This window comes from Thamnophis elegans, chromosome 6, assembly GCF_009769535.1.
Source record: "Thamnophis elegans isolate rThaEle1 chromosome 6, rThaEle1.pri, whole genome shotgun sequence".
In the NCBI taxonomy this organism is placed as follows: Eukaryota; Metazoa; Chordata; class Lepidosauria; order Squamata; family Colubridae; genus Thamnophis; species Thamnophis elegans.
This window is the reverse complement of record NC_045546.1, coordinates 14796883-14814868: the sequence shown is the minus strand read 5'-3', so window position 1 is coordinate 14814868 and position 17986 is coordinate 14796883. Positions and strand designations below refer to the sequence as shown.

The 17986-nt window shown below is 39.8% G+C and overlaps 1 protein-coding gene across 1 annotated transcript in view; it reads left to right on the top strand.

The window, feature by feature from the left end:
• The window catches only part of TRPC6 (transient receptor potential cation channel subfamily C member 6), an 89751-nt gene that overhangs the window by 51820 nt on the left and 19945 nt on the right, over nucleotides 1–17986 (top strand). The window contains exons 3-5 of the mRNA XM_032219224.1: nucleotides 2675–2854; nucleotides 5925–6089; nucleotides 10409–10625. Of these exons, the coding sequence (XP_032075115.1) occupies nucleotides 2675–2854; nucleotides 5925–6089; nucleotides 10409–10625 (562 nt within the window). The remainder of the gene's footprint in view (nucleotides 1–2674; nucleotides 2855–5924; nucleotides 6090–10408; nucleotides 10626–17986) is intronic.

Below are 17986 nucleotides of genomic sequence, written 5' to 3'. Positions count from 1 at the left end.
CTGCAGTACTGCACTGTAACCACTGCGCCACTGGGGCTCATCAATGGTGATGACTCATAACTTATTTTCTTAATAGGTTTGTAAATTGGCCATAAATTCCAGGGCTTCTGTTCCTTGATTGTTCATTGCCTGATCATTCAGTTATGTGTTAGCTGTATTTTTTTTATTAAATTCCATCTTCTTTACACAAGTAGTAGCACCAACAATTTTTTGTATGATCTGTAAAAGCCTTCCATTCCTTCCTCCTGATTCTCAGTAAATCAGTAGAGTTGGTTATTTCATCAGGGTTGCTGTGGCCATCCTGTGGATGATGAATTTGCCTTATTATAATTAGGCAATCGATTCCTGGGTTTTATAGAAAATGATTTTATTTTTAACATTTGATTACTCATCTCTCTGATTTGATTCATAGACACGAGGAGCTATGCAGCACTCAGTAGATCAGATCAACCTATAAGTCCAGGAAATATTTATCGACTTACTAAACACACCCACCTAATCCTATTTTGATATAGTCAGAATTGCTCAAAATGGAACCTATGTTTTATTATCTTGAGCCCTGCCCCACATTATTTCAAGTTGTTCAGTATAGCAAATATATTTTGAAGGCCAAAAGAAAATCAGATTTTCTATCTATTTTTCATCTATCTATCTATCTATCTATCTATCTATCTATCTATCTATCTATCTATCTATCCTATCATCTATCTATATCTATCTATCTATCTATCTATCTATCTATCTATCTATCTATCTATCTATCTATCTATCTATCTATCTATCTATCTACCTACCTACCTACCTACCTACCTACCTACCTACCTACCTACCTACCTACCTACCTACCTACCTACCAGTGGTGGGTTCCTACCAGTTCGGACTGGTTTATCTGAACCGGTAGTGATTTGGCAGCCTGGGTCGCAGGAAACGGCAGTGACCCAGGCCTGCCAAGCCCCCGAACTGGTTCTCCAGGTGGTGCCATAGGTGGCGCCATCTTGTTTTTCAGTTCTGTGTATGTGCAGAACAATTTTAGCGGCACTGTGCATATGCGCGCGGCACGCAAACCAGCAAACTGACAGTAGTGCCTGCCAGAACCCACCCCTGCTACCTATCTACCTATCATGCTGCCCATTTTGCCAGAGGTGAGTTGAGGTGACTTACAGACATTCAGTTAAAATGTACTGTAAAGCATTAAAACAATAAATGGTCATAAAATTAAAATTAATTGAAAAATCTGGCCCCCGTGCCTTGTGTTTGACACCCCTGGCCTATAGCTTTAAAACATTGGTTAAATATTTTTATTATTCTTGGCACATTTATTTATTTATAGCCACCCATTTACCAGAGTTCTTCTGAGTGGCAATAGAAAACAGAAATTAGAATTTAGAAAATCATTAAGAAATTTAAAACTCTACATTGAGGTTCCCCAAAATCTCATTACTAACGTGTCAACAAAGCCACACCGATGCCCAAATTCCATTCACATCGTGACCACAGTATCTCGGGGGAAAGCCAAGTCTTTGCCACCTTCCAGAAGGATACTAGGCCCAAGCCTGTATCTTGGGAGAGAGTATTCCACAGGCAGGAAACCTGACAGAGAAGCCATGCTTCCTAGAACCCACCAAGTTAACATTACTTCACTATTGGGACCTGGAACAGGCCATTCTGCCCAATGTAATGCAATGGATGGAGACAATTGAGAAGAGACAGTCTCACAAGTAACCCAGCCCCATGTCATGAAAGGTCTATATAAAAGGACTGTCCAAGTGCTGGGAAATAAGAAGATCCAGGCAGTTTAAGTGGGTATAAAGATTTATTGCAAGGTTGAGTTCTCTACAGGAATCTAAATTACTAATCATCATCATCTTCTTCTTCTTCTTCTTCTTCTTCTTCTTCTTCTTCTTCTTCTTCTTCTTCTTCTTCTTCTTCCTCTTCCTCTTCCTCTTCCTCTTCCTCTTCCTCTTCCTCTTCTTCTTCTTCTTCTTCTTTCAATGACCCCATAATCCCTTGTGGGGTGGAATCTGGGCAACTGAATGGAGCTGAGTGATTACTGGCCAGATGCCATCCCTGTTGCAAATGTGGAGTTATATTCAGGAGATACACTGTATTCTCATTGTGCCCAGAGAGAAAAATATTTGCCTCTACCTGGGATCGAACCCACAGCCTCCTGATTGGGAGGTGAGAGCTCCACCTCTAGGCTATCGCACCACTCAGGAATCTAAATTACTAATGGTCAAAGTAAATTGGCAGTAGATAAGAGTCAAAGAAATTCAAGGTGGGCTGGACTTATATCTCTTGTGGGCATGAAAGGACTCCTTTTCCCATTGGTCAAACATGTCATCACTCCTTCACTCAGCCCAGTTATCTTCTGCAAAGGCTGACCTATGGTGCCTAAGAATTGCATTGCTATATTTAACATTGCATGCCAAACACTCAACCCCATTATCTCGTAGTCATATCTAATTACTTGGAAGTTAATGTTCACTGGTATAACATTCACTAATCTACACCCATTGGAGAACAGAAAATTCCACAGCTAGACCCAAAGTAGAACACGTTCTGTAGTAGAGTCTTCCTACTTGCAACAGCCTACTAAGAGAGTTCCTCTGTACACTTGTATTGCTGGGAATGGGAGAGACTGTTTATTTACTCATCAACTTCTTTTCCTTCAAAGAACGATTACAAAAAATTGTCAATGCAGTGCAAGGACTTTGTGGTTGGACTTCTTGATTTGTGCAGAAACACAGAAGAAGTGGAAGCTATCCTCAACGGAGATGTTGAATTGAACCATGGGGAGCATGGACGTCCAAGTCTGAGCCGCTTAAAACGGGCTATAAAATATGAAGTCAAAAAAGTGAGTTCTGAGATTAACTGAGGGGTTTTCAGTTAAGCCCCTCACAATTATTCAATACTCTTAGCATGGAATGCCAAAAAATAGTCTTCATAGTCAAAGCAGCATCCTGGAGCATTTAAATTTTTGATATTCATATATCCTGGAGAACGATTGGTGCTGATCAGTCTATTTAACTTGATGGCATTTTATAGGCTTTCCTTGTTTTCAAGGAATTACCCACAACATGTCATCAACAAGTCCCACTTTTTGACATCCATTAAAAATCATGCTGCCAAATCTTAGTGGATAATACAAAATAGCAATAGCAATAGCACTTAGACATATACTGCTTCACAATGCTTTACCGCCCCCTCTAAGCGGTTTACAGAGTCAACCTATTGCCCCCAATAATCTGGGTCCTCATTTTACCCACCTCGGAAGGATGGAAGGCTGAGTCAACCTTGAGCCAATGAGATTTGAACTGCAGCTAGTAGTCAGTTGGAATAGCCTGCAGTGCTGCACTCTAACCACTGCACCACCTCGGCTCCCTAGATATACAATTTTCTAGTATGTTTAACTCCAGAAAATTAAAATAATTAGTTGAGTCTATCGTTACTTTAAATATAAACTTACTAAAATATATTCTCAGTTCCAAAAATGTAATAGACCTATACCATAAACAACAAATCATAATTAATGGATTTCCTTCTTTTGCAAATCCATAACTGATTGTACATGATCTACAGCTGTGAAATTTTTATTGTGGTCTCTCATTTGTATTTTTTCTCCTTTAAACCAATATTGATAACTGCGTTCGGTTTTCATCCTTGATTACCATCTAGAGATCCATTAATAAGAGCCAAGGTGGCGCAGTGGTTAAATGCAGCACTGCAGGCTACTGCTAGATCAGCAGTTCAGCGGTTCAAATCTCACCGGCTCAGGGTTGACTCAGCCTTCCATCCTTCCGAGGTGGGTAAAATGAGGACCCAGATTGTTGGGGGCAATATGCTGACTCTCTGTAAACCGCTTAGAGAGGGCTGAAAGCCCTATGAAGCGGTATATAAGTCTACTGCTATAATACATGGCTGTATCTATACGTATGTTAAATAAACAATTAAGCCAATGCAAATTCAACCAAATATGAGCAACCACAGGCTGGAAACTGTGGATTCTTTGATGCTCTATGAGCTTTGTTTGCTTGCAAACATTTCATTACTCAACTAGGTAACATCATCAGTACTTGTGAGTGTGAGGTTTGTTCCTTGTTTAGATTCAGCAGCTTGCTCTACCAATGTTGATGGACTGTGGTAATTCCTTGATTAGGATATTGTTTTCTGCTTGATTGTTGTGTGATGTTAATCCCGATTTATCTGGGAAAGGCGCTATTCTGGTCTTTTTGTTTCCTTCTTAGCTTTTTCTTTATTCTCTCCTTTGAATTGTGTGTAAATGTGCTTTATCTCTATGTCTGTTGATGACCGATTTATTAAATGTTAAGCTTCCAGGAATTCCCTAGCATTTTGGGGGGATTTAGTTTTTCTAGGTGGCTCTCCGTTTATCAGTTTCAAATAATTGAGCAGAAAACAATACCTAGATCAAGGGACCACCAAAGAGAAAACTCCCAACAACTCAAAGAGAACTAAGGACTCCGTAGTTCAACGTTGAGCTACAGATATTTTCCGGAGCGAGGGACAGGAGGCTCCTTCGCGCTCTTCCCAGCGCTCCATGCTCTCCGCGGCTCAAATCCAGCCGCTGAAGCCATTTCCAGTAGATTGGTGCGATGGGGGGGGGGGGTGTCTCTGGATTGGGAATCCCTAGGCTCTAGCCTCCCGATCGCATAAAAAACCCCAGGGATTGGCACCACGTGCTTGGCAAAGTCTAAAATGGCTGCCACAACCTCAGTGCTCTCTCCGATCCCAAGGATACAAAGTAACACTCCCTGGTGATTAGAACGGAAAACCACATAGAGCTACTTGCAGTCTAGAGCAGAGAGCTAGCTACGGTGGCTGCAGAGGCAAGGAGATTCTAGTAGAGATAGAAATTTCAGGAGAAGTTAAAAATATGACTCGTTCTTTAGCCGGAATGAGATGAAGTGGAGAAGGAAGGGTGGAGCACAGAGACGTGTCTTCAGCTTCATCCCAGTCTTTTGGCCAAATGGGTGTGTCAGGACCATTCACTGGAGCCTCCTATCCGATCCCCAAAAATAGCAGTTCAGGTAAGACCAACTGCCATTCTCTTCTGTTGGGACTTGCCAATTATATGCAGCGTCACAGTTACCAAGATCAGCTGCTCAAATTCAGGATAAATGTACTAAATGGCACATATGTTGTTGTAATGTATATATTAGTATTTCAAATCCCCAGTATATTTAACAATATATATTAACACCTCTAAAATTCAAAAACAAGCAAATTAAATCTCTCTTTAAATTTTTTTTTAAAGCCCTCCACCTCTCCCTGCAGCCTCATAAAGATTGAACAATTGAAGTCCAACTTCATGTAAGCAGAGAAGTGAAAAGAGAATTAAAACTCTTTAATCCTCTTGGATACTAGCGATAGAGATGGTGTTCAAATATGGCTATTAAAAATCCGAAACATATTTTTCATTTTCAATGCCAAATTGCTCCTATATTTCTTTTACGAGATGCTGTAATATCATAAAAGGAATGGCTCCTGCCATCAGATTCGTGTTGCAGAAATCCCAAAGATATTATTAAAGTAATATCTTAACAGGATACAGTAAAATATACCATTGACTTGACTCAGTCTAGCACATTTTATGCTCTTATTTGTAGTAGTCTTCACCTGGGGACATTTTTTGGAAGGAAAATATTTTTAAAAGCAATATTGCTGAAAACTAAATTCAGGATTTCTTTTGTTAAGTAATCAAAATTCTCTACTTTAGGAAAAAACATAAGGCACATAAAGAGGTTCTCCACACTTTAAGTTCCATGCTTCCTTTGTGACTGTCATGTGAAGATTACTTAGATAATTTTTTTTTCTTTTAATATTATTTTAGCATTCTACTTTTGAGGTGAGTGGCAGATTACGACTAACGCTTCTTTGTGTCCCCTCCTCCCTCCCTCTCTTTGCAGTTTGTTGCACATCCAAACTGCCAGCAGCAGCTTCTCTCAATCTGGTACGAGAATTTGTCGGGTTTACGGCAACAGACCATGGCAGTGAAGTTTTTAGTGGTTCTTGCTGTAGCTGTTGGATTGCCATTCCTTTCTATGGCCTATTGGATTGCTCCATGTAGTAAGGTACGAGTTGGTGCTCAGACGGGCCTGACTTTTTAATAACTTTGGGGCTTGGTTTGCATGTAGATGATGTAATGGAATGTGTGAATGACCTTGGGGATGAAGGCAAGAGATGCTGCCTAGGGAACCATCCAAGGGTGGGTTTCTCGCCCCGTTCCAACCGGTTCGGTTGGAACAGGGCCGGCGGCGTCCTCGTGCACGCGTGCGGTGCATGCATGCGTACTAGTGTCTGTGCGACGCTCCAGCTGCTCCTGGACGATCGCGCAGGTGCTGTATGTGTCCTGCGCATGCGTGAAAGCGCAGAACTCGTCAAAACCGGGTAAGGACCGCGGGCGGGCGGGTGCGCCCTTCGCCGTTCCCGGAAGTTACTTACTTCCGGGTTCGGCGACCAACCGGTTCACAGGGACCGCCGCAAACTGGTTGAAACCCACCCCTGGAACCATCAGAGAAGAGAAGCAGGAGCCCCAGTGTCTCAACAGCCAGAGAAAGAACCTTAGCAAGGATTTGTCTTAATGGATTAGACAATTAAAAGTAGCAATGAGAAGTTTGTATCTTAAGACTTGTAAGGTTCTGTTAATGTAGTCTTATAATAAAGTAGAATTAGCTCGTCTAGTTGATTTTCCTGTCTGATTTACTTGAGATTGTTGACTGATATAAACACAGGGGTAGTTTTTTGGACCAGTATCAGTTGCAATAAAATGAATCACATGCATACCAAAACTGAGAGACTGTAAGTTCTAGCAAAATGTTTTCAAGGGAAAAAAAAGAAAAGAAAATCCAGTTGATTTTTGGAAAAACACCTTTGGGTCCTGCTTTGAGTTTGCATTCTTCCATTGTGATCAGAAGATTGCAGCAACCCACTTCCAAAATTAAAATATTTCAAATCTGAAACATTTTACTCATGCCTACTTTAAACCATGAGCTTGTCATACTTGAGCACATTAAGTGTATGTCAACAAAAGGACTTAACTTATAGGCACTCATTTTGATTGGAAGGGAGGAAGGGAGGGAGAAAGGAAGGAAGTGTTAAAAGACAATCTCTCTTAGATTGCTTAACATCTAACAGATATGTCATTTATATAAAGACTGCAGGCAAATTTGTTCATGCAGTGTATTATAATGGTGCTTAAACTAAAGATACAAAAGAGCATATGATTACAGTTTGATTGATCTTTATTATAAAATACAGATTATTAGGCACAAGGTTTCAGCCCAAGATTTTCCATGTGCAGTCCCTGTGCTTTGCTAATAGACCACTTGTGGTTATATAAACTTCCATGCGTAAGTTCCAAATGAATAAAAATGAATGACATTTCCCATGCTGATAAAGTTTGTCAGGATAGGGGGAGAAGAGAGAGTTATTTGTCATACTAATGATGATTATCAAATGAGTGAACAGATGTAGACTATAAAAAAAGCAAGCTTTGTCATAAAAACTGGTTCCTGCAGTTTTCTTGGCAAGATCTCAGAAGTGGTCTGGAGGAATGTGCCTGACTCCTGGTTACCATCCTAGTGCCTTAACAATTACCACACTTTCTGTCTGTCTGTCCCTCTTCCTGTGTCTCTGTGTTTCCTATTTTAAAATATATAAGACAGAGCCGTGGTGGTGTAGTAGTTAGAATGTAGTACTACAGGTTACTTCTGCTGATCACCAGCTGCCAGCAGTTTGGCAGATTGAATCTCACCAGGCTCAAGGTTGACTCAGCCTGCCATCCTTCCGAGGTGGGTAAAATGAGGACCCAGATTGTTGGGGGCAATATATACACACACACACACACACACACACACACACACACACACACACACACACATACATACATACATACATATATATATACACACACACACACACATACATATACACATACATACATACATACATACATACATACATACATATATATGCTGGTCTTGTTGTATTCGGGTCTTTTCCCGTGTAAAATCTTACACGGGAAAAGACCCGAATACAACAAGAACCGAAAACAACAAGACCAGCATACCTACAACCGTGAAAATCTATGAAAAGACACACACACACACACACACACACACACACAGACACAGACACACACACACACACACACACACACACAGACACACACACAGACACACACACAGACACACACACACACACACACACAAAGTGTTCTTGGTTGTGTCCATCTTTGACCATGAGATTTCAGTTCAGTCATGGATGGGATTATCCCAACTGCATTTCCCATTGTAAGATTTTCTTTATTAGCACTGCTTGGGAATGGAGATTTATTACAGTGGGTTAAAAATATGGGACTGTGGGTCAATTTCCTGTCTAAATTTGCCTTTAAAAAAACCCTGCATATTCATATATTTTTTTCCTTTATGAGGCACTAAGGGATGTAAATAAATGTAAATAAGGTACCACAACCATCTCTTGGTTGTTTTAAACCGTGATGCATCTGGGTGTGTTAGATTATAATTCCCATAATCCCAGTTAAACAACTTCTCCCCACTAAACCCCACAGCTATGGTGGTTGGTAGAAGATGGACATTATAATCTAGCATATCCCCAAAATGTCGTGTATGATATTTACTACAGGTGATGCAAATTATTATTTTTTTATTATTTATTTTTATTGCACAATGTTTCTTTACATGTCTCTATCACATATTTAACAGATCTCTGGCATTATTAATGCAAGTATAATCAAATTAATCCTTCTCTAGCTATTCCGCCATTACCCTGTTTTACTTTGATAATTTTTCCATAGTGATGCTTCATTCCCTCTGCTTTAGTTTTTCCTTCCAATTTATACAGATTTAAATACAGATACACAGTCAATTTAAAAGAATATAGCCAGGCTTTTTATAAAGTGCATTTTAATCATCAAAGTCTTTAACTGTCCTTTTGGCAGCTGTAACAAAAACTTTCTCAGATCATTAGTAAGAGTGATTAGGAACGGTGGCCATCTGGCCATGGAAGACAGCTGCATATTTTTCTGAAGAAAGGCAAAACCTATTTTAGGAAGCCCTCTGAGCAAACATAAAACTTACAAAATGCAGTGAGTCTCCCTTTGGAATAAATGCACAGTGTTGCGCTTAGCGTGACTTGTTGATTTGGGAAAGTTATACATTAGTCCCACACACTGCTTGCATCCATCCATGAAGAATATACATGAGCAACATATTCACTGTGTACTTAGGAAATGTGATGATGACCTACATCTCTGATAGAATGAGCTTTAGTAAATGTAATTAAGGTGCTATAATCCTCTCTTGGTTGTTTTAGATCAAGGGTGTCAAACTCGATTTCATTAAGGGCCGCATCAGGATTGTGTTTGACTTTGGGGTGGGGTGAGGTGCAGTGGGTGTAGCCAGGGTGGTTGTAGCCAGGGTGGGCATGGCCAGCTTGGCGTCACTCCTGTCGGGGGCGCCGGTAGTGGCCCGAGCACTCAGCCAGAGAAAACAGGCTCACGAGCTCCGTTTTAGGCTGCCAGAGCCTCCTGCAACCTTCTGCCAGTGAAAACGGAGCTCGGGAGTGCTCCGTTTTCACTGGCAGAAGAACAGCATGGCAGAAGCATGGCAGGTTAGGGTTCGCTGTTTCCAGGAAGGCACCATGGGCCAGATCTAAGCACCTCCCAGGCTTGAGTTTGACAGCTCTGTTTTAGATCATGATCCATCTAGGTGTGTTTGAGTACAATTCCCATAATCCCAGTTAAACAACTTCTCTCCACCCAACCCCATGGCTATGGTGATGGAAATTGTAATCTAGCATATACAAAAAATACCAAGTAGCAGTTGACGATGTCCTCCAACCCTCCAAATACAGGTAGTCTCTAACTTACAGTGGTTTGTTTAGTTTAAAATTACAACAGCATTAGAAAAAGTGACTTGTGATTGTTTTTCATACTTACGACTATTGCAACATTCCCCATGGTCCCGTGATCAAAATTCAAATGGTTGCAATTGATTCATACTTAGGACAGTTGCAGTGTCCCGGGGTCATGTGATCCCCAGGGTCATGTGACCTTCTGACAAACAGAAATTAATGGGGGAACTAGATTCACTTAAAAACTATATTACTAACTTGACAAACTGCAATGGTTCACTTAACAACTATGGTAAGAAAGCTCATAACATGGAGCAAAACTCACTTAACAAATGTCTCACTTAGCAACGTAAATGTTGGGTTCAACTTTGGTCGTAAGTCGAGGACTGCCTCTATGCTAAATTACATGTGGCTTAGCTCATAATTTTGCTTGTTGCGTTCACTCATTTCTGATACTTTTCCCAGTTTCCTCTAAATCTAATCTGAAAGACGTTTTCTTTTTTGACTTGTCTTGCAGTTGGGTAGAATCATGCGTGGGCCCTTTATGAAATTTGTGGCCCATGCGGCCTCTTTCACCATTTTCCTTGGGCTCCTGGTCATGAATGCAGCAGACAGATTTGATGGCATCAAACTAAAGCCCAACGAAACCATGATAGATAATGCAAAACAGCTGTTTCGAATGAAGACATCGTGCTTCTCCTGGATGGAAATGCTGATCATCTCATGGGTAATAGGTAAAGATATTTCTTTTTTTCACAATTTTTATTTTCATTTTCATTTTCTTTTTTTCTTTTTTCTTTTCTTTTTTTTCGTTTTGTTTCTAGCCTCTTTATTGCCCTGCTTACAGAAACTGCTTCTCCATTTAACCATATTACATTGTAACAGCTAAGGTGAAGCACCTGTTTATAATCAAAGATTCTTTTATTACATTTTCATTTTCCTTTATACAATCACTTAAATACTGTGCAGTTAAAAAAAGAAGAAGCAATAAACAACTCATAACACTTCTATCCTACATACACCCTTCCTTCTACCCCTCCAACTTTCATTTCTCCCTTCCAACAATCCCCTCTTCTACTTCCCCTCCCCCTCAGCCATTCCTTTCTCCCCTTCCCACCATCTCACCCTCCTTACATTCCCTTCTCACTCCCTCTTAATTCCCCCCTCTTCTTTCCCTCTACACCTCGCTTCGGTGTATTTCTAGTATTCATTGGTCTATTTGTTTTGTACTAAACAAAAGAAAAATAAAAGGAAAAGAAAGAAGAAAAGAAAAAAAGAAAAAAAAAGCAACAGTATCCAAGTGCATTCATTGTTCTGAAAATTGAGTCTATACTTCCACCCTCCCCCCACCCACCCCCTGAACCCCCCTCCCTGACCCCCTTCCGACTTCCCAGGTCCCATTCCCGGCATCGTTCTTTATCAAGCAAAGTCTGGAGTATATTGAAACCAAATAGATTAAAAGTTACAAAATAATAAAAAATAATAAAAAATAAAGAACAAAAAAGAAAAGAATAATAAAAAGAAAAAAAAAGGGGGGGAACCCCCCCCAAGAAAGAGAAGTCAATATACTCTCTAACATTAAACTCAGCTTCTCATTATTTTTAAAATCTTAAACAATGTCTTTACCTGATTCCGCATATAAATTCTATACCTCCCATCCTGCCTTTACCCGTGTCCGCATATATATTTTATCCTCATCCATTGCTCCTCTCATATTTACTCCACCCTCGTGTAGACTCTCCAGATAATCTTTCTTAACCTTGTATTCAAATAACAATTTATACAAAAATCAGCTTACATTCTGGATCAAGATAATCTAATTGAACTTTCACTACCCTTCCATCTACCCCACGCACCCGACTCCATTCATCCCAAACCACAATCCAAGAAAACTATGATCTCCGCTCTCCTCGCCCCAAAGAATAGATCATGCGCAGTTTAAATTAAGATTCAAACAAGTCTTATATAAGTCCCATACAATATATGTCCAAATTCAGCACCACTTCTTTCAGTCTCAATATCTCTTCATCGGTATACAACTTTGTCATTTTATACCAGACAGGAGTCCTGAAATTTTATTCAAATTAAAAATTTAAGAAGTATTTTAAAGGCATAGCTGGATCTTTATTCTTTACTCTTCTGCCCTTCCGGAAAGGGAAAGCAACACCCTCCGCCTTGTAGCCACGTGTCCCGCTGCTTATCTTCTCCTTCTCCTTGTCTTTCTCCAAGTCCGGGTGAATCAGGAAGTCCCGCCTTCAGAGTTTTGTAGTAAAAATCTCGGGCTTCGCAAACAGAATTGAGACGATATTTTTGGTTCTCAAATGTGACTGTGATACCAGATGGCACTTCCCATTTATATTGTATCTGAGAATCTCTGAGTTTTTCAGTTAAGAAAGTGTAGTCTCTCCTTACTCTTAATATTTGAGATGGTATTTCTTTAAAAACAATCAAGTCCTGTCCATCGATTCGCAGCCTGTTATTGTAGAACTTCTGTATTATCGCATTTCTGGATTCTCTTGTGGTGAAATATATAATTATGTCCCTCGGAAGCTGTCGTTGTTTTGCTACACACGAGTTCTGGCGATAAATTTTTTGAATCTGCCAATCAAAGTTAAATCCCGGACTTCCCACCGAACGTTTGAAAGCTTCAAAAAAGGTCTGTTTCAAATTCTCCTGTTCCTTTTCACGCAATCCTCTGACTCTTATTGCAAACGCAGTCTTATTGTAATTTATCATAACGAGTTGTTTTTGAGCATTTTCAACTTCCTGTTGTAACGTTTGAATTTTAGATGTCAAATTAGAATTAGTTTTTTCCAAAAGTTCCAATTTGTCCTCCATTTCAGAAACATAGCCTGTCATAACAGTCATAACTCTGATCGTATCTTCCCTTGTTTGAGCAATCTTGGCGTCCAGTTTATCATATAAGTCCGATAAAAGTTGTTTAATTTCCTGACTGAACTCTTTAAGGGTTTCAAAAAGAAATTCTTGCGTTAAGAGATCTCCAGTAGAGGGCGTGGGAGGCAAGGGCAGCGATTTTGTAACAATGTCTTGAGATGTATTATTAAGGAAACGCTTAGACTGCTTCGATTTGGGAGCCATTATAAAAAAACGCACAAACAAACAAAGTCTCTGCTCCCCTCGGTTTTAAATGGGATACTATTTATAGACTTTTAACAGTTAATAAGGAGAAGTCTTCAGGAGAATAGAACTGATTGAGTGTGTCATATATCAAACGCAGAAGCTATAAAATCGCCATCTTGTAACGCAGCTGGATAAGAAAGCCTTTTACAAAATTGAAGCTGGTATTTTGAATAGTGATAAGAAAAAAATTTACAACTTCAAGTTAATATTTGGTTTTGAAGCCATTTCAAAATGTATCTGCCTGCAGTTAATAAAACTCTATTGCCTGAATATGCAGCTTTAAGTAAAGAGGCTGAGTTCCCCTTTTATTTTGAAGTTAAGGCTTGGCAAAACTTTCAGTGAGTAAACATTGTAACAAGACCGTTCAGCAGATTCATCACCATTTAACTTCCAGATAAGCAAAGTTAATGAAGGAGTAACATTCTTTAAATATATTTTATTCATTTTCACATTCCATTTTACAATCACTTATATACAGGGTATTTGCTATAAGAAAAAAAAAATAAAAGAAAAAAAACAAAAAAAAAATAAAAAAGAAAACACAACTCATCATTCACAACCCCACCTGACACTTCCATCCTCCATACACCCCATCTACCCCCTCCAACTTTCCTTTCCTCCCTCTAGAAGGAGTAACATTCTTGTAGAAATAAAGCTAATTAAAAAGCTTCTGCTGGCCTATTGTGAAACCAAAACATATAATAAGCAATCTCTTTTGTTTTGAATTCTTGTGAATTCTTGTGAGGATTAACAAAAAGTGTTCATTATTACCGGAGAAACCAGCCTGCTCGGCGCCATTTTAAAAGCCTCTAAGTAAATAATTTTTCGGAGGAGAAAAAGAAAAGAAGCTAAAATGTTGATAAACAATTATTGTGCACGGAAATGGATTCAGCTCGTGATAAGATTAAATCAAACAAAACTTTGAACTGAGTGGGGGAGACCTACTTTGTCCTGCACAAGGCAGTTTGAAGTTCATTTTCATTTTCATTTTCATACACTCACATGTATACTGTACATAACCAACACCATACAGCATTAAACAAAAATTGCATCAATTCCTCTTGTCAACAATGCCTCAGAAAATAAAAACCCAATATAACTCTTCCGCTCTCCATACACCTATTTCTTCCACCACCCTCCAACTTTCTATCTTCCTTCCATCATCCCCCTCTACCCTACTTCCTCTCCCCCTCTACCACTCCTCTCTCCACATCCACTCCCCGCTTCCTTCTCACCTTCCCTCCCACCCTCTCTCCCATCCCTCTCTGCCCATCTTTCTTCTTTCCCACTCTTCCTCTCCTTGGTGTATTTCCGCTACATGTCAATGTACTTGGCCTATCCTATTTTTAAAGAAGAATTAAAAAGAACAGTATACATGTGAAGTCACATTACATTGAGATAACACATCTTATCTAACCTAATATATATCCCTCCCTCCCCCCTCCCTCCCCCCGACCCCCCACATCCTTCCCCCCCCCGACTTACCAGAACCCGTACACGGTATAGATTTTTAACAAACACAGTCTAAAATATATTGAGAAGAAAAGAATAAGAAATTAATAACATCTCTACATTGAGCTTAGCTCCTTCTTGCTAAGGGTAAAGATATTTCTTGAAGTTCTGTTTTGCAACAGTAGCAGAGGCTACATATGTTTAAAGATTGTTGTGGCCCGCCAGTGGCCAGCAGAGCTGGCAGCAGATTCAGACAGTGAGGAAGTTGGGGAGGAACATGGGCCAGTCCTGGAGTCTGGGGAAGGCTCTGATGAGGGCTCTGTGTTGGAGGCAGAGAGGGGTCCAGAGCCGTATGCCAGTTATCAGCTGTTATCAGAGTCAGACATCAATGAGGCAGACAAACAACTGGAGCCTGTTCCTAGTGTGCGCATGTGCAGAGTTGCCAGAGGAAGGGAACAACTAAAGAGCAGGGGTTGACTTGGGAATAAGGCTAGATGATGAATGGCCCCTCCCAGAGGAAATAAAAGAGTAGTGAAAGGGGAGTGGAGTTTGCAGAAGACTCCTTGTCAAGTTCTGCAGATATCGGCCTGTCAACTCCTTTGAAAGACTTTGCTCGCTGTGAATGAGCAGCATTCACAGTAAATTAATAAAAGTGTTTTTTGCTGGGACAAGGAATTTGTTTCATGCTCTTGGGAAGCCTAGGTCAGAACATAGATGTTTTGCAGGTAGTTCTCAGTTAAGCACGATCATTGGGACCAGAATTTCCATTCATCATCATCTTCTTCTTCTTTTAACGATCCCATAATCCCTTGCGGGGTGAAGTCTGGGCAACTGATTGGAGCTAGCAGAGGGTTTACTGGCTGGATGCCCTTTCTGTTGCCAATGCAAAGTTTTGTTCGCCAGATATATGCTCATGGTATGCAGAGAGAGAAATATCTGCTTCTACCTAGGATTGAACTCACAGCCTCCTGATTGTGAGACAAAAGCTCCGCCTCTAGGCCACCACTTCACTCTTGGGACCAGAATTTCCCCTGCTAAGTGACATTTACAGGTGCAGTGCAAATGGCAGTTCTGGCAGTTCCCAGTTACCATAGTTAAGCAAGCATGGGATGTTAAATGAGGACCTCATGTGATCAAAACTTCCCTCCAGCTTCCCCATTGATTTTGCTTGTGCGAAGCCAGCAGGGAAGGTCACAAATCATAATTAGCGTGGATGGAAGGTTGACTCAGCCTTCCATCCTTCCGAGGTTGGTAAAATGAGGTACCCAGATGGGGGGGGGGGCGGCATAGGCCGATTCTCTAAACTGCTTAAGAGATGGCTATAAAGGGGTGTACTCACTTTTGTTGCTAACAGTTTAGACATTAATGGCTGTGTGTTGCGTTATTTTGAGGGGACAGCACATTTACACTGTTATACAAGCTATATACTCACTACTTTACATTGTAGCCAAGTGTCATTTCTTCAATGTTGTCACATGAAAATATATATTTAAATATTTACAGGGGGTGTACTCACTTCTGTGATATATTGTAAGTCTAAGCACTATTGCTATTGACAATTAGAAACCCAGGCCAATGCCAAGTACCCTGGTCATCTTGTGACCATTTGAGATGCTGTGCCAGCCAGGACTTTCAGGACTGGTCATAGCTACCATTCATTCAGCACAATCACAAGTTTGAATGGTTGCTGCAATATCACAACATTGAAATACAAACTAAAGGAATTTACAGTTATGTATTAAAGCCCCAAACCAGGAAAAAGACCAAGCATAGAATGCATTGCTTATTCATACAAGTCAGATTCATTAGAGCTGGACCAATTAAACTGATCTCAATGTCCATATGTTATACATTCATCCCTGATAATACATTTCATAGTTGCATTAAAAATAGCTTGCAGCTGACATGTTATTAATTCCATTGCAATTTACATTTCACAATCCTAGGAAGAAGAATTCAAGTTTTAATATACTTCCTGACCATCTGCTTATTGGATTTTAGCCATATGCTGTGAAAAACAAGGTCAAACATTATCGTGAAAGCACTACAGAACAATTAGTCTGTAGAATTAACAATATACATCAATTGAAAAAGACATTTCATTTCTGGCTGTAGTATCTATGTAAATATAGATATTTTGTAGCAATGTTTTTTAAAAAAGAATTTGTAGGTTGACATGACATTAGTAAGCGTATGAAATACTGTTGGTGAATTCTAGAAAAAAGTTGTATGTAACACAAGAGAGAGTCAGCTTGATCTTCCAGATAACTACCGTAAGTACGATTCTTGAGTGTTTAGAGTGTTTAGAGTGTTTATTATAATTTATAGGCCGCCCTTTTCCCTGAGGGGACTCAGGGCGGCTTACAAAACACGGGGAGGGGGGTACAAAGACAAAAGACATAAGACAATACATAATATTAAAAATAAAGCACAACATTCATTCATCATTCGGGAGGGGACAAACTAAGATTTTTATCCCCAGGCCTGACGGGATAGCCAGATCTTAAGGGCCGTGCGGAAGGCCTGGGCGGTGGTGAGGGTGCGGATCTCCACGGGGAGATTGTTCCATAGCGAAATGAGAAATGAATATAATCATATTAAATATTAACAAATATTAAATGCTCCAACACTGGAAGTTTTTAAGAAGAGATTGGATATCCATTTATCTGAAGTGATGTAGAGTTTCCTCCCTAAGGTGAGGGATGGACTAGAAGAACTCCAAAGTCCTTCCAACTCTTGTTATTCTATTCTATGCTACCCTACCCTTCTCTATTCAATGTAATGAAAGTAAATAAGAACTGAAGGGTAAATAAATTAGTGGGATTCCATGAAATTGTTTCTTTTACTTCATAATTATTATTTTTTCATATATAAAAAAGAGGAGCATGCACACTTTTATCGTAAAGTGCTCAAATGTGGCCTAAGCAAAGTTATTCATCAATGACCTCTGTTTTATCAGTCCTCTGTATGATTACGAAAAACGATGTAGCTGCTTTAAGGAGCTTGACTTGAATAACTCACACAACACCTGAAAAAAGTAGACTTGCTTGAAGGAACAGCAGAAAAGTTTTCTGCTTTGCTTGAAGTTTAAGGGCTTCTTCTGAATCATATTTAAAACATACATTGAGCCATGAAATGACAAGTCTGTTGTACAGTAATATATGCTCATTGAAAATGCCAGCTTGAACTCAAGGTACCAAAAAACAGCTGTACTTTAATGCTTCCTAGTGCAGAAAAATCTGAGACATAGCTTGTCTCATCTGTTTTTTTTTTCCTTTTTGGCAATGCCTTTGTTTGCAGCAAATCATAATGGTTCCACAAGGAACGTAGTTCAAAACAATTCTATGTTAGATTAAATATTCAGGTCAAATAAATCTCAACTGTGCTGAAAAGAGAAAGTTTGTGACTTTTGTAATAAAATAGAGCTGACATCCAGGTCTTGATCTATTCCGTCTGTTCTTTGTCTCACCCACTTCCCTCCCTTCTCCCCCCTTCCTTACAT